General features: G+C 59.7%; 2 protein-coding genes across 11 annotated transcripts in view; both read right to left on the bottom strand.

Annotated features, from left to right (window-relative positions):
* Positions 1 to 39: 39 nt before the first annotated feature.
* On the bottom strand, positions 40 to 5,831 carry LOC135324609 (stomatin-like protein 2, mitochondrial). 2 transcript variants are annotated; one of them, XM_064501223.1, is made up of 10 exons: positions 5,676 to 5,828; positions 5,145 to 5,297; positions 4,682 to 4,781; positions 3,957 to 4,015; positions 3,487 to 3,588; positions 2,700 to 2,834; positions 1,882 to 2,026; positions 1,469 to 1,548; positions 1,124 to 1,252; positions 40 to 363 (listed from the first exon to the last, which is right to left on the bottom strand). In XM_064501223.1, the coding sequence occupies exons 1-10, from the start codon at positions 5,718 to 5,720 to the stop codon at positions 232 to 234; spliced, it is 1,080 nt and encodes a 359-aa protein (XP_064357293.1). In that variant the 5' UTR covers positions 5,721 to 5,828; the 3' UTR covers positions 40 to 231. The 2 variants fall into 2 exon arrangements, with proteins under 2 accessions (XP_064357293.1, XP_064357294.1); XM_064501224.1 differs by lacking the exons at positions 3,957 to 4,015; positions 4,682 to 4,781 and having other exon boundaries at positions 5,676 to 5,831.
* Positions 5,832 to 6,029: 198 nt separating this feature from the next.
* The window catches only part of ATOSB (atos homolog B), a 41,606-nt gene continuing 35,985 nt past the window's right edge, over positions 6,030 to 11,650 (bottom strand). For all 9 annotated transcript variants that reach the window (XM_064501218.1, XM_064501215.1, XM_064501222.1 and 6 more), the window contains 6 exons: positions 10,799 to 10,857; positions 10,341 to 10,437; positions 9,657 to 9,815; positions 9,110 to 9,178; positions 8,357 to 8,562; positions 6,030 to 7,935 (listed from right to left, as the gene is read on the bottom strand). In XM_064501218.1, coding sequence (XP_064357288.1) covers positions 7,782 to 7,935; positions 8,357 to 8,562; positions 9,110 to 9,178; positions 9,657 to 9,815; positions 10,341 to 10,437; positions 10,799 to 10,857 — 744 coding nt within the window. In that variant the 3' untranslated portion in view covers positions 6,030 to 7,781. The remainder of the gene's footprint in view (positions 7,936 to 8,356; positions 8,563 to 9,109; positions 9,179 to 9,656; positions 9,816 to 10,340; positions 10,438 to 10,798; positions 10,858 to 11,650) is intronic.

Here is an 11,650-nt window from a genome sequence, read left to right as displayed (position 1 = left end):
CAGGTCCCGCTCCCGAGTGCCATGAGGATGTGCTGCAGCACCAGTACCATTTCCTTTATTACATGATTAAATCCAAATACAAAATAAGAACCAAAAAAGGAAGAAAAGTGTCTGACTGGGGAAGGCAGCAGCAGCAGAACAGGATCCCCTGTAGCCTGGCAGGCCCTGGACTTAGATCCCCCTCCCTTGGGGTGCTGCCACGGCAATATGTCCAGTGTCCTTCCAGCCCTGCTAGCTGGAGCTCGCCTGTTCCACCTTAAGCATCTCCATGCTTGGGGCCTGGGGGTCCTTGTGGGCTGGAGGTATCTCATCCTGGGTCTTCATGGCTTGTGGCTTGGTCAGCGTGCTGTAGATGCCCAGGGCCTGGGAGAAATGAAAGAGCCATCAGGGAGGAGAGGAGAAACTGTGCACTACCAGCACAGGGAAGGTAGCCTGTCTCTGGAGGGCATCCTGCAGGACAGCAGGAAATGTCCTTGCTGCAGGACCATGGCAGGACAAGACAAGACACGCAACAGCACTGCGACAATGCCGGCCCCATGGGGCAGGCAGGGCCACAACGGCCTCTAAAGGACCTGTGCTCAAGGCCTCGATGTTGCCATGCTTTGCTGCAATATAAGAAAGTCCTGCTGCGAGCACCTCCTGCCAGCACACAAGGATGCCTTCAGGAGATGACCTGAAGCCTTGTTCCATGTTCGGCCCTGCTCGAGGCATAGGGACGGACAAGAAAGAAGCAAATTTACACCCCAAAGAGACAAGGAGAAAGTCAGTGTTGTATTTCAGCCATCTTATTCTGGGTTGGAGGGCAGGGTCCTGTCTGCTATCGCTACAAGCAGGCTCAGGCCAGCCCCCGAGCCGGCCCTCAGGCCCAGCCAGGGACGGCCACAGCAGAGACCCTCCTGTTGCCCCAGAGTGCAGTGAAGCAGGTGTCCCAGCCCACAGCTGGGAAATTAATTAATCTCAGACCCACACACTGGGCCAAATTCCTCCTCTTCTCCATCTCTCTCCTTTACCAGCACTACCATCTCCTCCACAACAGCCAAGGGTTGCTGGGCCATCACCTTCACCTCCCTCATGCTCCAGCTACAGCTGGGAAGGGAGAGAAGGTCCCTCTGATCACACTGACCTGCGCGACCATGTTGGTGACGTCGCCAGTGTTGGCTGGCAGCAGGACTGTGTTGGAGTCTTTGGCAAGCTTGGAGAAGGCGCTCACGTACTGCTCAGCCACGGAGAGAGAGGCGGCTGCGTTGCCGTGCTGGGGAGAGAAGGCTCATCAGCAAGGAGGTGAGCAACCAAGAGCACGTCTGTGCCCATGGCTCCGGCAGCAGCTTTCAAGACTGCAAAGCTCCTTGCTGCCAAGGAAGCTAGTGAGGAGTATCCCAGCGAAAGCCAGATGCTGCCCCGGCCTCAGGTCCAAGCCCCCCCCGCACTAGCACCAATGCTTTGGCTGCCCCAAGGAGCCATCGCTCACCTGCTGCGCCAGAGCAGCTGCCAGGAGCTGAATAGCCTCAGCCTTGGCCCTGGCCTTGACCAGCATGGCGTTGGCTTCTCCTGGAACGAAGCACAGCAACGCACACATCAGAACTGCCACTTCACGCCCAAAAAGTCTCCCCTTCCCTAACAGCAGCCCAACGATCCTCCCTGCAATGCACCTCCTGCTGCCCCAGCCTGCAGGACAGCAACACCAGCCGGAGCACAGCCCAAGGGCCCCGGCAGGGAGGAATCAGCCAGAGCAGCCGAGGGAGAGCCTGGCTCGCTGGGCAGCCAGCAGAGCATGCAGACAGTGACACAATCTGCCCCCAGGGAGCGTCCCCCCTCAGTACAGAGAGCTACAGATCCCCCCAGGCCCTGGCGCTCACGGCATGTTCTAGGCCAAGGCACTACCAGCAGCTTTGTTGATCCGTTCGGCCTTTTCAGCTTCTGATGCCAGGATCTGGGCCTGCTTCTGCCCCTCGGCCACGTTGATAGCAGATTCCCGGGTCCCCTCCGACTCCAGCACTGTCGCCCGCTTCCGTCTCTCTGCCTCCACCTGCAAATGCAGGTTGGATGCCTGTCTGCCACGGCCAGTGTGGGGACAGCCCATCCATGGGGCAAGCACAGTAAGGACACGCTCCCATGCCCCTGCTTAGGTAAGCATGGCTGAGCAGGGGACAAGAACACCGCCACAAAACATTAAGTGAGCCCCAGCAAGGGCTCGATCTTCCCAGGCTCAGCTCACTGCAGTGGTGAGCCCAGGCCACAATATGCCACACTGCCACGGTACTGGGTGTCCTCTTCCCCCCAACACCCATGGTGACAGCGCAGGGTGCTTCCCACAGTGGTGCTGGGCACCACCAGCTCACAGCAACAGAAAACTGCTTCCAAGAGCAAGCACTGACCTGCTGGCCTGCAGGCAGCTGAAGGCCAACACCTGCCCTGGGATCTGGCTGCCAGGTTTTCTCAAGGGCTCTGGGATTTGCTGCCCTCAGAGCCCCAGGGATTTTAAGGTGAGCTGGCAGGGCTTTTGAGTGAGAGACAGGGGCCACCACGGCAGAAATAAGAATGGGAATGATCTGCTTAGTGGACACATGTTTGCAGCCAAAGTGCCCACAGTTTCCTTCACAGCAGGAGAGTCCAATGCAGCCAACTCCAGAAGGAGAACAGCTATGTTACATAGGAGGGGAGGCTTTGCTCTCATTCCAGTCTGCCCCACACCACCAAACCTGCATCTGCATGGATTCCTTAACGCGTGGTGGTACATGGATGTCCTTAATCTCGTAGCGCAGGCACCGGATGCCCCAGCAGTCCGAGGCCTGGTTGATGGCATCCACAATGCTGGCGTTGAGGGACTCGCGCTCCTGTGAGGCACAAAAGAAATGACGGAGAAGAAAGAGAGGAGCACGGGGTGAGACAGGGGTCAGAAGGGAAACAGTCAGACAGCTCTCTTCATGGACCAAGGTCAGCCAGAAAACTCCAGTCCCACAGGCACAAGGCAGGGCCAAGCTCTTCCCACATCTCATATGAGTAGGGGTCACCTTCTCCTGGGGCACGCAGTGCCCAAAGCTGGAACTGGTGAGAAACAAACATCTGGTGTACATCTGGATACAGACACCTCCCAGGAGGGCAAACAGCTCCTGCTTCTAACCAACAAACGCAGCACAAGGGCTTCAGCCACCCTGAGCCAGGTCAGCCAGCATACCCTTCACTGGGCCTGGAGCAGTCATTAACTCAGGAGGGACACAGCCAAGCAGCTGGGTCTGGGCACACACCATCCTTCGCCTGTTCTGACTAACGCAGGGCAGGGCAAAACCAGCTCCCATCAAACAGAACAACCAAAGCAAGACCTGTCCCCAAAGGCTTGCCAATAGGCTGACCGAAAAGGATGCCAGGAGTGCTCCAAGCAAACGGACTTTTGCTGTTAAGTGCATCAGACTGTCTGCACAGGCCCCGCGGCGATTTGAGAGATGCTGCTAGAAGCCAGCAGCTCCGTGATCCCTCTCCCCAGCTCACCCGGAAGACTCTGTCGAGGGAGAGTTTGCCCAGCTCAGATCTCATGGTAGTCTGGGCCAGCTGGGTCACTGCGTACTCAGGATCCTCAACCCCGTAACTGGCCTGGACAGCAGGAACAAAAAACAAAAGAAATTGTGGGGGTGCTGAAAGGGACCCCGAGAGAGGCAGAATTAGCAAACAGCGCTAAGACAAGATACCCTCCACAGACATCCCCAAGGAAAAGCAGAACTCGGAGTCGAGAGCTGCCTTTCCCTCTTCCCTCTCACAGAGGGACCCCAGGGAACTGGATGGGGGCTGAAGCACACGTCTCAGAAAAGAGCTAGGTGTGCTGTGCCCAAGGGTCCGTGCCAAGGCAGCCAGCTGGATAAGGCACCAAACACAGACCATGCCCAGAGCTGTCACAGACTCCTGGAGCCTGAAAGTTGCCTCATGCCTCCAGATTCAGGCACTTAGCGGGACAGGGATGGTACCTTGTAAGGATCCATGACCCGCAGATAGAGCACGCCATCAATCTGCAGGGTGACGTTATCTGCCGAGAAAGAACGGCATATCCTGTCGCTGGAGCAGCAAAGTAAAGCAACGGCAAACGCCCCCCTCCCCTGACAGAATTAGCAGAGCTGGGCAGGGCCGTTCCCTTCCTCCCTGGCATCAGCAACATAGCATAGAGAGATGGAGCAACTCAACTGAATATCCCGATGGGAAAGGCTTTGTAAGAAGGACCCTAACATTGCATGCAAAATGTCTCATTTTGATGTTTTTACGTGCAGAAAGTCTCAGGTTTTCAGATCAAAACACCTTATACTATAGTTGTCTTAAAAAATTAAAGAAACAAAGAAAACAAAACCCCTTAATACTGCAATTGAAACAGAGATATCAATTAAACAGATTTGAAATTTTTACAGATACAAAAACTGAGGACAGATTTTTCCTGGTTCAACGCAAGAAAACATCTGAGATCTGAAAAATGGATTCCTGCCCAGCTCTATTCAACCCAGCAAGACGGGGCAGCAGCAGCCCAGAGAGGGCAAAAGGGACCTCTGAGGGTTCCCCGAGGCTGTGAGTATGGTCAAGCTGGGTCCCCAAGGACAGGGCTGACTGTATGAGGTTGGGACATTCCCACCCTTCCCTGCGCTGTCCCTTGCTCTTCCCACACACAGCAGGAGGAAAGGAGCAGGACAGAGGGGCTTTTCCTTACCCAGGGTAACGGCAGACTGCTCTGGGACATTAATGACTATTTCCTTGAGACTCTGCACATAACGAATCCGATCCAGCAGAGGGATGAGGAAGTTCAAACCCTAGGAGAAGAGCAGCAGTTAAGGCCTGGATTAGATCCCTGAGCCCAGAAGCCAAGCTGGATTTTTCTACACAGAGAGCTCAGCCATGCTAGAGAGAGCTGTGCAAAAAAAGCTCAAGTGCACTACATGCTGCAGATACTTCAGGCAGAGCAAACATGCTTCACACACACAGGGGATTTAGGTCTCTCACTGCTTTTAATAATTCACCAAAGAAAATTAGACCACAGGCAATCACAAGAATTGTAATCTGGAAGAAGAAACACAGATGCTCCAACCATCCCCTAAGTCCCCGTGCAAAGCACACATCTCACTACAGCTATAGGAACCTGCTGAATCCAGAAGGGGAGAAAAGCAGCTCCTTACGGGCTCGAGGATTCGGTGGAACTTGCCCATCCTCTCCACCACCCAAGCCTCCTGCTGCGGCACAAAGAGCACCCCGATGTTCACGGGCAGGCCCGAGTTCCAGCGCTGCGGTGCCGGGGCCAGCCACGCCGCACGCTTCAGCTGCTGGGAGCACTGGAGAGAGGAAGAGGAATAGGATGAAGACCTGCAGCTATGAGCCCAGCGCTATATGCACACGCACCCTTTCCTGCGTGCTGCCCTGCTGCTCGCGCGCTACAGCCCCCCTCCAGCCTGCGCCAGCCTCCACCGGGGCCAGACCGGCACCGCAGGTGCTCCACGGCAGGTGCGGCCGTCAGGGCCACCCCGCAGGCGGGCAGGTGCCTGGACACCCACGCCAGCGCCGGCGTCTCCTCCGCCTCCCCACTTCGCACCCCCCTTAGGGGGGACCAAGGCCTCCCCGCCCAGGCCCTCCCGGCCCCGCCGCCCCCGGGCGCTGCCCCCCAGCCCCTCGCTACCCCCAGACGCGGCCCCCCGCCGGCGCCCCGCTCCCACCTGCAGCAGGCCCCGCCCGGCCTCGCGCCCCGCCCGCGCCAGCATCCCGCCGCCGCCGCCGCTCCGCCGCCGCCCGGCCCGTCCGCCTGCCCGCCGCCTCCGGAAGCGCGGCGCCCAAAGGGGTCCCCGCGGAAACGCTTCCGCGCCGGCCGCGACCAGCGAGACGCGGGCACGGAGCGCCCTCAGCGGCCGCCTCTTCCGGGTGCGCCGCTCGTCGCGTCCCTCGGGGGCGGCGGCCGCTCGCGCAGGTTCCGCGCGCGCCTTGGCGCGCCCCGACCCCGGACAGCGGCGGCAGCCGGGTGGGGGGCGAGCCCCGAGGGCGGCTCCGGGCCGCGGCAGAGGCAGAGCCAGGGCTCGGTGTCCAAGCCAGCGTTTATTAAATTAAAAACAAACACAAAAAGTACCGGGCACAGCTGCTCCCACAGCTCTCACGTTCCCGCAGCAGCGTTCCCCCAGGCCAGGGGCAGGCTGAGGACCCCGGCCTCCCCCCTGCTGGGGCCAGCGACCCCGGCCTCTTCTGCCACCCCCCTGCCCGGGCAGCGAGCAGGACTCCGGCCTGTCCCTCCCGGAGCCCAGGCAGCCGCAGGGGCCTGGGCCTACCGCCGGTGAGGCTGCAGCGCTGTGGTCCTCGCTCCTGCCGGTGCTGGGGGAAGGGGCCCAGCGCCGGCCCTGCTGGCACAGCTGTGCTGGCCCTCAGGGGCACACGAGGGGTGTTCGCTGGGCTGCGACCTGGCCCCTTCTTCCTCCCTTCTCGGGGATCCTGGCTGGGGCTCCCCCCAGCCTGATCTTCCAGGAAAAGCCTAGCAGCGACGCCGTAGCACTGGGGTGGCTCAGATCAGGTATTGACAAGCTCTGAGGCCGCTTTTCCCTTGCAGGCTGCCCCTCATGTCCCTGACATCCCCCGGGCTTAACGTGTTCTTCTCACACACATTTCCCAAGGCTTAGGGGCAGGAAGAGATACCACTGGGAATAATCCCCACCCCAAGCTGATGGTTCGATTCCCTCTGCTGCTTCCTCTCTTCCCCACGCTACCCCCGGACCCAGCCAGGCCTCCTCCGCCTCTGCCAGCAGCTGATCATGCTGTTGGCAGGCCCTTGCCCAAAGCAGGTTCCCGGCGGCCGCAGAAGCAAGAGGATTCACCCCACACACGCACAGACAGCACAAGGCCAAGGTCTTTTGGTGATCTCCACCTTCTCTCAAATCCGCGGCACACATGGGCTCCAGAGGCCCTTGCTGGAAGGGCTGCCCCTGCTCTTCCAGAGACCCCCCAGGTCCCTGTCCCTTCATGTCACTGCCACCTCTCCGGTGACAGCCGCTTCCCTGCCAGCTCCAGGCTTCCTGGGGCTTGCCTTGCCCTAAAGGAGTTGCAGGGCAAGCACAGGCCTCCCCAAGCTGCCCAAAGGGGAGCAGGCCCAGCAGGAACGGGGCCCAGCAAGTCTCAGCCTGCTGCAGGGGAGCTGTGCCCTATCCCCTCTGACAGGTCGGTCGCCCTCTCCTTGCACAGCTGGGGATGCCCCCCTGCTGCTGGCGACCCTCACAGTCCCCACAGCCCCGCCACAATGCTGGCGGCCCCACACTGCTGGGCGCAGCCTGCCCACTGCCTGGGTGGCTTGTCCAGTGCCTGCGAGGCCAGGAGGGCTGTGAGGGAAGAACAGCATCTTCAATCCTCTGCACAAGCCTCCTCCACACTCCCAGTGACAATAAATACTAATAAATATGAACCCTTCTGCACTTTCTGCTCCCAGCCCAGGGCCTGGCCCAGGCAGCCTCACCCCAAGCCCCCCTTCCAGGCTGAGCTCCCCCCTCAACCCCAGCCACATCTCTGAGCTTGGAGCAGCGCCGCCGAAAGACCTGGGCATGTCTCTGGAGTGCAGGGGCTGCTCACCAGCCCCTGCCCCTCCTTCCCAAGCCCCCTTGGTGATCCCAGCCTTGCCACAGGGCACAGCCATGATGTCCATGGTGCTGGGAAGGACACAGCCATGTGGGGAGGGTGATACTTCAAGGTGGCACCTGCTCTCCGGCCCTTTACTCATCTCTCTCAGAAGTGCTGGGCTGGATGCTCCCCCAGTGGCCCTGGGCGACGGAGAAGGTCAGGGGGCTCCGCGCTCAGGCCCAGGGTGAGTAGCAAGGGTTCCTTGGCATCTCTGTAAAGGATTTCAGTTCATAGGGAATCCCCGAGTCAACCTCGATTGACTTGCGGGAGAAGAGCAGCCGGATGTCGTTGTGAAGGTAGATCTTCCCCGACTTGGAGCTGTGAAACCTGAGCAGAGAGGAAAGCAGGGCAGAGGAACCTCAGACTTGCAAGCAAGGACATGGCAGCCTCAGAGGGACCCGGTGGCAGTGGAGCAGGGCAGGAGGACACAACTCCGATCCAGGAAGCTTCTTCCCACCATCTCCCTTGCCTACTTCTGCTCCTGCTCAGAGTGACCACCACTCTGTCTGCCTCTAGAGGGGCAGAGACTGCGGCCCCGGGGCAGGACGGCAACTCCAATCTCTCTAGAGCCCTTCTAGTGCAGATGGCAACCATTCCCTGCTCCTCCCCAGGGCTACCAAGTCAGAATGTCCTTCCACAATAGCGGCAGGGCCTGCAGGTTTGGAGGAGGGAGGAACACATGGGAGAGGGGCCTGGGAGTCCAGCAGTGACCCCAGACCAGCTGTGCATCCCTCCTGGTCTGCCTTACCTCAGGTGCATCAGGTAGCAGAGGACCCTGCGGGGTGGGCCAGTGCCTGGTGGGTTGCTGGAGGCCACGGCAGCCCCCTCCTCCTCCCCCACAGGCACCAAGAAGATGCGGTGGCGTAGGAAGGTCATATGGTTGGCCGGCATGTCCTGGAAGTCGTATGTGACCAAGAACATCTTCACCACAGTCTTGTTGGGGTTAAATAAGGTCTGGGAGCAGAGATGGGGGGGTCAGACTAGGAAGTGCTCAGGGCACGGACCCATAGGACAGGCCTAGGGCATCTTGGGGCAGTGCCAGGAGGCCAAAGTGCCCACAAGAGCAGTCCTTGCCCCACACCATCCCCAGAAGGTGTAGCCCAACGCCCAGCTCTTTTCCAGTTTGCATCCCTCACAGAAGAGCCAGTGCATACAGCTCAGACAGCACAGCCCACAGGTAAGTTCCTTTCCTCCCACCTCTACCCCCGTGCTCCCATCTCACCCCCACGGCACCCACAAGCTCTGCTGTTGAGACTCCTGCTGCTCCTCATCAACCTCTTCCTTCCTGTGTCTCCCATCCCCTTATCTCCCTGCTAGCCCCCTGTGGACCCCACACTTCCCTCCACAGTGCTCTCTTGGTGGCCATACACTCACTCTGCACTGAGCTTGCCCCACCAAAACAACAGAATGGAGCATTTTTGTCCCGGGGATGCTTCAAAGCAACGGGAGCCCACCCAGACCTCCTCCGCACTGCACTGCCAGAGGCCAGGGGATGACTCACCACTTGGATGGTTCCAGCTTTCGGGACACTGTAACCCTTCTTTCCCAAGGCCTCCAAATCAATCACTCCCTGGGCCAAAAGAAACAGCACGTGAGAGAGGGCAAAAGCCCATGGAGAGCCTAGCTGGGCTCTGATACGGGGACCGGAGCCCCTCTCACCAGCAGACCATGAGGCTAGGCAACCAGGGGCAGGCTGCAAGAGGGTGCTCAGGGCAGTCTCCCTCTGGACCAGGGGGCAAACAAGCAACAACACAGAGGTGATGGCAAAGCAGCAGCCACAAGACGGCTGGACAGCAGCAGGCCCTGCCACAAATCGGAAGCCCACCTCTTCCTCCCTTTGCCTTGTGGGTTAAATATTGCTCCTCTGTCTCCCTGCAGCAGACCCTGGCATGGCTGGTGCTACAGTACAAAGATGTGCCGGGGCTCCTGGGATATGTGGTTGCTTGTGCCATGTTCTCAAGAGCAGAGCAGCCCCAGAGGACGTCCAGTGCCCAGATACAGCCCCTGCTCACCTCCCCCACTGGCCCAGCCCTCCCTCACTGGCATACCAGGAAAGGCGAGGGCGCGCTGTGTTCAGAGATGTCGAAGTAGGTGACGTCAACAGGCAGGGTGGCATGCTGTGGGCAGTAGGAGCCGCTGGCTCCAATCTCCGCCGTGAAACCCTCGATCCTCCCTGATGGTGCAAAGCGGCCCTTCAGGATGGACTCCTGAGAGAGGAGAGAAGTGTTACAGACCTTCAAACACCGGGTCTGCCCCTCACCCCTAAGCTATATGTGAAATCACCTCCATCTCCACCACGAGCACACATCTGCCTGCCCTCATATGGCTCTAGGCTCTCCTGGGACTGCCGGTGAGGGACTTTGACTGCTATTTCTGAAATGGACTCCATTCCTAAATGGATGGGCTGAAACCAGCCACCTAACACCAAGAACGAGTGCTAGCATCCTAGCTTGGCCAGTCTGCAGCAGCCCTCTCAATAGAGTCTGGGGACAAGTTCAGCCCGGTGTGTCACGCCAGGATCTGCTGGAGTGAGCTGTCCTGCCAGGGAACAGACGCCACTCCACACAGTCAACATAGGCGAGGCTCTTCGGGAGAGGCAGCCCCAACCCTGTGCCAACTGCTGTACAAAGCAGCATGCTCCCATCGGGCTCAGCAACTTATGCCATGTTCCCAGCCCAGCCTGGGCAGTTCCCTCCTGCACTGGCGGGCCGTCACAGCACAGGTGCCGTTACCTCAAAGTTGCCCAGCAGAGCATGACTGACAGTGGTGGTGGTCCAGGGGGCTGCAGAGGGCCGGGTCCCTCTCCGGAGGCTGCTCCGGAGATGTCGCCTTTGAGAGAGGAGAGAGTGTCAGTGCCAAACCAGAGAGCAGGCAGCCCTGTGCTCTGTGTCCACAGGGGCGTGGGCCCTTACCGGGCAGCAACAAACCCTGTCTCTCTCTCTGGGCCCCCCGTCTCTCTCTATAACAGACGTTGAACAGACTTTCCCACTCCAGGAGGTGCAGCAGAACCTCCCCTCCACCCCACAGCCCAGGGTCTTGCCGAGGGGAGATGCCTGGAGCAGGAAAAGGACAGGGATTAACCCGAACCCTGACCCTCCCACATGGCTGGTAGGGTGCTGGAATTGCCGTGCACCCAGAGCCCACACTGCTGCCCCCAGGGCCCTGCTCCAAGGCAGGCAGGGACACTCACGATTTGAGGCGCAGCCCGCTCTTCAGCCTCCTCCCGACTGTAGTGCAATCTGCAGAGCTCTGGGGGGATGCAAGACCGAGAGCCATGTTAAGGCAGCAATTGGGGGCTACACACCTCCAGGAGGTGCCATCCCCCCCTTGCCATGCAGCCCCACAACAGCCCCAGTAGATTGGCTGGGCTCCCATGCGCAGCCTCCCCCTGCCCCAGGGAGCCGTCAGCAGTCCCTGCTGGGGACACAGGGCTGTCCAAACCAGGACTCGGCTCCAAGAGCAGGTCCTTACCCTCTCAAAGGGGCTCCACTGGGGAAAGGAGTGTTGTCACCTGGGCCAAGGTTGCCTCGCTCAGCTCCTTGCCTCCCACCCTGCATAACAGGTCTCCCAGCTAGCCCACTGGGCAAACATGAAAGGAGGCAACGCTGCCCTTGCACTGCCAAAGACTGCTGCAGACAGACAGACCCAGGCACAAACACCCCCTTGCACATCCCAGGGAATGGTACCACATACCACAAAGCTCCCCGGCCAGTCCAGGTCAAACTCCAGCCCCAGGGGATTCATGCAAAGCCCATGGCAATGCTGCTGGGCATAGGGTTGTGCTTGCCCACCCCTGCCCACAGCCAGCCCTCTACGGCAGTAGCAGGGGGTGTTACAGCTAGGGCCACACTGCTGCCTCCTTTTACACGGTGTCCCCTTTTCAGGGATTTTCCTTTCTGGAAGCCACACAAAGGGCTGCACAACACAAAGGGATGATGGAGCCGGCCGGCATGACTGAGCTGTAGGCTCGAGGGAAGCTGCCAGAGGGCCATGCTCTGGGAGGGCAGCGCTGGGGGCAGGCAGGCTGGGGACAGTCACCCAA

Source organism: Dromaius novaehollandiae, chromosome Z (genome assembly GCF_036370855.1).
Source record: "Dromaius novaehollandiae isolate bDroNov1 chromosome Z, bDroNov1.hap1, whole genome shotgun sequence".
Lineage (NCBI taxonomy): Eukaryota > Metazoa > Chordata > Aves > Casuariiformes > Dromaiidae > Dromaius > Dromaius novaehollandiae.
The sequence above is the reverse complement of the archived record's forward strand: the minus strand, read 5'-3'. Positions and strand labels throughout refer to the sequence as shown.

What these genes read in the sequence shown, in the direction of transcription:
- LOC135324609 (XM_064501223.1), bottom strand. Translation starts at nt 5,720, where the DNA reads ATGCTGGCGCGGGCGGGGCGCGAGGCCGGGCGGGGCCTGCTGCAG. An exon ending in CCGGGCGGGGCCTGCTGCAG is followed by an intron (nt 5,298 to 5,675) that starts GTGGGAGCGGGG and finishes TCCTCTCTCCAG; the next exon opens with TGCTCCCAGCAGCTGAAGCG. An exon ending in TCCACCGAATCCTCGAGCCC is followed by an intron (nt 4,782 to 5,144) that starts GTAAGGAGCTGC and finishes CTCTTCTCCTAG; the next exon opens with GGTTTGAACTTCCTCATCCC.